The 5,412-nt window shown below is 41.3% G+C and overlaps 1 protein-coding gene across 1 annotated transcript; it reads left to right on the forward strand.

Annotated features, from left to right (window-relative positions):
- Positions 1-461: 461 nt before the first annotated feature.
- SPINK14 (serine peptidase inhibitor Kazal type 14 (putative)) lies at positions 462-5,102 on the forward strand. The gene is made up of 4 exons (XM_019633653.1): positions 462-531; positions 1,413-1,456; positions 3,985-4,121; positions 5,057-5,102. Exons 1-4 carry the CDS (start codon positions 462-464, stop codon positions 5,100-5,102), a joined length of 297 nt encoding a protein of 98 aa, XP_019489198.1.
- Positions 5,103-5,412: the final 310 nt, after the last annotated feature.

The raw sequence follows: 5,412 nt of genomic DNA on the forward strand, positions 1-5,412 counted from the left end.
GACTGGCTTCCTCTGTGAGAAGCTCTTGTTGTCTAGAAGCCTCCAGTGGCCTCATCATTTTTTTGTATGCTCTTAAAGAAAAAAAAAATCGGGTGAATCTTCAGGTAAGGAGTTGCCTTTTCAAGACACCTCCATACTATAAAATAATACAATTATGTCAAAAGAGTACCCTCTGATTTACTTCTGTCTTCTGAGTAGTCATACGTCTGTCTCTGAGGTCTATACTTGTATTTATTACTAACCAAGGTTGAACTTTTCCTGAGCACTTGTTCTTGGGGAAGGGTGGAATAGACTACCCAAGTGACGGATAGAGAGTTTACAATGGGCAGACTAGAAACGGATTTTCACTTCCAAGGTGGTCTTAATATCCTGATTATCTCTGCTTTGGTGATTGTACTAGAGGGCAACATCCTGAGACAGTATCTCAGAGCATCATTGTAAAGACATTACCAGGAGGAAAAATGGCCAAGCCTTTCTCAGTACTCTACTCACTTTGGTTCTTCATCCTGATACATTGGGCGTTACCTTCTGGTGAGTAATTTGATGGGTCCTAGCAGGCAAATAAGGTTGATTTGTGGGCTCTAACGTTATCTCAAATAGAATGTTTTGAAGTTCATATTTATTTATTTAAATGTATCATTTTACTATACCTATGTTTTCGTATCTGTAGGGAGAAAGACAATGGAATGTGTGTGTGGGGGGGAAGCTCTGGACCAATAGGCAGGGGCCTTAGTTTTTCCATCTATTAATGCAGATTATGAGACCCATCTCATGGGGACCAGAGGGAATAATAACATGTGAAAGTGATTGGCAATATGCCTACACCACAGCATATCTCAAAAACGCAGTATTTTTTAAAATGCTTTGCCATATATTTGAGTGGGTCATTATCTTTGGTGTCCTCTTTTAGAGAAGAGTCATGTAGGGAGTTACAAAGTCACCTAGCCTCAAGGACTGAAGAGTTGATTTTTTCATATATCTGCCATGAATTCCTGGGCATTTCATAAGCGAGTGTCTTTCCCCTCTCTGTAAAATGTGGGGATTGGGCTAAAAAGTCTCTTTAAAGTTCTAGCATTTCTTAATTTCTTTCAGATACTTATCTGGGCTGCCAGTTTGGAATCTGCTCAAGTCGAGGCTAATTCCTGTTAATCAAAATGTTATTTGGTTTATTGGATTGGCAACATTTATGAGAGCAGTAAGGTGTCTATATAGTCATCTGCTGATTACCTATCAGGAGTAGAAGAGTTGTTCTGCATTTTTTTTTAAATAAGTGAATACATGTATAAATGAAATAATGTTTGAAATTATTACAAGCTCCCTTGGTAATAATTTAGAAATCTTTTATTCTGCCAACAGATTGAGATATGATTTTCCAGACACTAGATTCTGTAACTATTTTCAGTATGTTTTAGTTTCAGGCCCTCGACACTGGTGGCCCTCACACGGAAATATTAAGGTAAGCTCCCATTAGATTTCCCGGGACCGAGGATCTGATCTGAGTTTTTCTTGGAGTGGCTCTTTTAGAACCGTACTGCAGCAAGGTCATCTGTGGCATTCTTTAAGGACCACTCATATTAATGTGACAGGTACACTGCAGGTATAGGAGCCCAGAGTAGAGTGATCCAAACTGGAAACCAAGCTGAGATGTGGTCAGGCAAACACTAGAGAACCTTCCATAGTGTCTGGGTGATATGCATGAGCGACTGTCGGGGGCAGGGCAGGCTCGGAAGAGCCCACAGACTTGGGCATCACACGGTTTTTGCTCTCAAAGAGCTCACAGTTTGGAGAAGGAAATGCTCGGAAATGCTCTGAGGCATGCAGATCATGCTTACGTGAGTTTTGAATAGGAAACACAACCTCTGAGATACAGGTTGAGGAAAATGTGAAGGAATAGGAAATCCCTGAATAGACCTTTGAAAAGTGAACTATGAGTTGACAGGTGAGAAAGGCATTATGAGGGCAGCTTGGCTTTCAAGGGACACACAGATCAGAGTGTAGAACCTGATAGAGGCTGTAGCTCCAAAGAATTTGTCCAGAATTTATACTCTGGTTTCATAGAATCCAGTCTTAGCATTTTCCTCTCCAGAAAGTTGCGTGCAGGAGTTATCCGCTTGCCTATCCATCCATAAATAAAAATTAACTTACTCACCATTACTTATTGTCTTTAATGAATATTTACTTAGCTCCTGTGCATATCCCCTTTTTTTCATGAAGCTTACAAATAGCCAGAAAAAAAGGGAAAGGGACGACTATTAGATACTACTAATAAAGAGATACTACTATAACAGTGTGATCAGTGATGGCCTCTCTGGCATGGGCACATCTAAGCTGAGACCCGAAGGGGGGAAAAACCACCACCCAGGTGGAGAGCAATGAGGGAGACTTGACCTACTTGAGTCGCTGATTGAACACCTGTGTGACTGGACCGTAGAGAGAGAGGGGAATGCAACAGATGCTGCAGTTACGGCAGTAGGTGGGACCCTCACCTGATGAAAACATCCCACTTGAAAGACGGGGAAATAAATGGAGCTATATTTATAGACAATGATGCTAACTATTCTTGCTTCAAGTTACAAATGTTTATGCAATGACTGCGTGCCAATATTTGTGCTGGGCGCACAACGGTTCATCTAATCAGGTACAGACCTTACCCTTCTGGGCTTCAAATTCTTTGGGATGTGTAATTAGCCAAATCATTATCCAAATGCCTTATTACACACTGATTAGAGGTATAAAAAGAAAGAATGGGGAGTTGGGATTGTATTTAGAGAAATATTGCTGAACAAGTGGGTTATATAACCTGAGTGCTGAAGGTAGAATGAATTTAGGTTCAGGAAAAAATGTGTTTGGTGGGATGGTCATGACAAACCAGAAGACCAAAGATGGAGGGAACATGGAGCAATTGGGGGGTGGTGGGGGAGGGGGCGGAAATAACTAAAAAGGCAAAGAGCAAGGTAGTATACAGCAAGCTTGGAAGAGTGGGGAGGGTCCAGCTCACATGAGGGCTTCTATTTCATACTGAGGACATTTTTTATGTGAAATGAGGTGCAAAGGATCAATGGAACAACATGATTCAATGGATATTTAAATTATGGAGATTAGTGGACATGGGGAATAGAGACAATGGGGGGGCTAGTTGGGTGACAGATATACAGAGGGTAAATCACGGTGGCCTGGCCATGATGGTGGTGGTAGATAAATAAGGACAGTGGGAAGAAGAGTTTCTAAGCTCAAATATGAGTCCTCTTTCTCTAAATACTCAGCCAAAACTCTCTTCCACCTTGTATCAGAGGTGCTTTATCTGTCGTATGGCACTCATAGAGCCCGTGAGACCGCTGTCGTCAAGCTCCACCATCCCAGAGTCACTGCTTCAAGCCACCACTGACACCAGCCTTGCAAGCAGACATGTGTTCTAATCCCTGATGACACATGTCCCTTTCTTTGTTTTCAGTTTTCCCTACAAAATCAGGGAGTTCTTTTCAATGACCTCACATTTCAAAACTTCAAAATAAGAGTTGGCTTGGAGTTTTTAGAGTGGATGAAATGTAATAAATATTTTAAATCAAGGCACATGGATTTCAATGAAACATCTTTTTCCAATTATGGGGCTTTAGTTTCCTTGGCTGAGTTGGCATAGAAAATCTCGAAGAATATTCCCAGAGCTAATAGTCTGGGAACAAAGGAGATTGAGAAAGAAGCTAAATTTCCCCAATGGATTCTGTTCATCCAGTCTTCCTATTCCTGCTCTAGCATAGCAGGCCTCTGTTCTCTATTGCTGTCAGGAGATCCTGGCATTGTGTTGTTATCAGATGGGTATACATAGCTTCTGGTTCCATTGCTTTGTGGAGGGGGGAGCTGTGAGAGCTTTTGTGAGACTGGGCTATGATCCTGGCTGTGTTTAGATTTTCCTAATATAGTCCAGAGGTGACCTACCCACCTGTGAGTGTGAGTCTAATTATATCATTCCTTTCAACTGAATTTCAGGTGAAATGTCCATATAAAAAAGTGGACTTGCGTTGGTTCAGAGGAACAATAAACCCCTGCCATGGGACACATCAACCCATCTGTGGCACCAATGAAGTCACCTATGAAAACCCCTGCCTCTTGTGCATTGAGAGCTTGTGAGTATGATTTGGAGAAAAGGAAAGAACAATGGACAAGCTTAGGCCACAGCAATTATTATCTACCTTTCCTCTGTCAGCGTTGATGTTGGGAATTTGCACAGATAATAACAAGTCCCTCCTCAGAAAAGCATTTGGTCATCTAAAACTCACTGGAGCAGTGAGTAGACTCACTGTGTGCAGGCGTGCTTGTTAGGTCCTTTCTTCCTTGCATCCCTATATACCAAGTGATGGATGGACTTTCATTGGAAGCTTCAAATATCCCTTCAAGTCCTGAAATTCTTTGGTTTTTAAGACAAATTCTGGCTTTGCCTTTTCTTAGATATAGTCAACCTCTGATGTATCTGAAACTCCGAGCTAGGAGGTGACAGCAAATGTGGGTCCTTTCACTAAGAAGGAGAGTTTAGAGTTTTTGGATTTACGAGACATGATTCTGTGACAAGACATAGCGGTCTCGCAAAACCATGACTTCAGTTTTGACCTCTGGATAAGCCAGTGCAGTTCACAAGGAGGAAAATTATTCCCATGGCATCAGACTGGAGACTTCATCCCAGTAATTATTTTGTAATTTTATGAACGGAAAAATGACAGGTCATCAAAACTAATAAGTAATTCGCCAAAGTGTGTACGTATTGACAGATAAGATGAGGGTTGATATGCCTCACCCATCACAAGCTCAGGACCAATTCAATAACCCATTTTGAAAGTGACTGTAGCATAGATCATAATATCTTCAGTGACATCTTAGAATCCTAAAAGGGTAACTGGGTAGGAAATCCAAGAACTTGACTTTGGTTGTCAATTCCCCCTTATGCTCTGGCTCTCAGTTTCCTCAAATATAAAATAAGGGTGCTAGATAAGGCCATCTTTAAAGTATTTTTGTAGCTCTGACATTCTATTATGTAATGTAATGTTTATTCTGACTCTTCCTTTAGGAAATCTCATGGGAAAATTAGGTTTCTACGTGATGGAAAATGCTAGCTGAGTGGACTTGGATGGGAAAGAAGGTATCTTCTGTTTCTCTCCATCAGGACAATCCTCCTCTTGCAACTCACCTGTCCTTCACCCATCCTCACGTGTGTGTTCTTAGTGACAGAGGGCTGCTCTTACAGAGCTTGTATCAGATGGGGAAAGGTTCCTTCTTTAGACCTCTTGCCTCATTGATTTACCACCATCCATGTTCTCCCTAACAAATAAAATTTTCAGAAAGTCTGATTTCACTTGGGTTTCATATCTGTGTCTCAAGTCTCAGAAGTACAACAAGTTAAACATTTGAGCTGAGGGTCAAGGA

Source organism: Hipposideros armiger, unplaced genomic scaffold (assembly GCF_001890085.2).
Source record: "Hipposideros armiger isolate ML-2016 unplaced genomic scaffold, ASM189008v1 scaffold_1367, whole genome shotgun sequence".
Lineage (NCBI taxonomy): Eukaryota > Metazoa > Chordata > Mammalia > Chiroptera > Hipposideridae > Hipposideros > Hipposideros armiger.

Coding starts and splice junctions, on each gene's coding strand:
- SPINK14 (XM_019633653.1), top strand. CDS start 462: ATGGCCAAGCCTTTCTCAGTACTCTACTCACTTTGGTTCTTCATCCTG. Junction 532..1,412: donor ACATTGGGCGTTACCTTCTG/GTGAGTAATTTG, acceptor AGTATGTTTTAG/TTTCAGGCCCTCGACACTGG. Junction 1,457..3,984: donor CCTCACACGGAAATATTAAG/GTAAGCTCCCAT, acceptor ACTGAATTTCAG/GTGAAATGTCCATATAAAAA.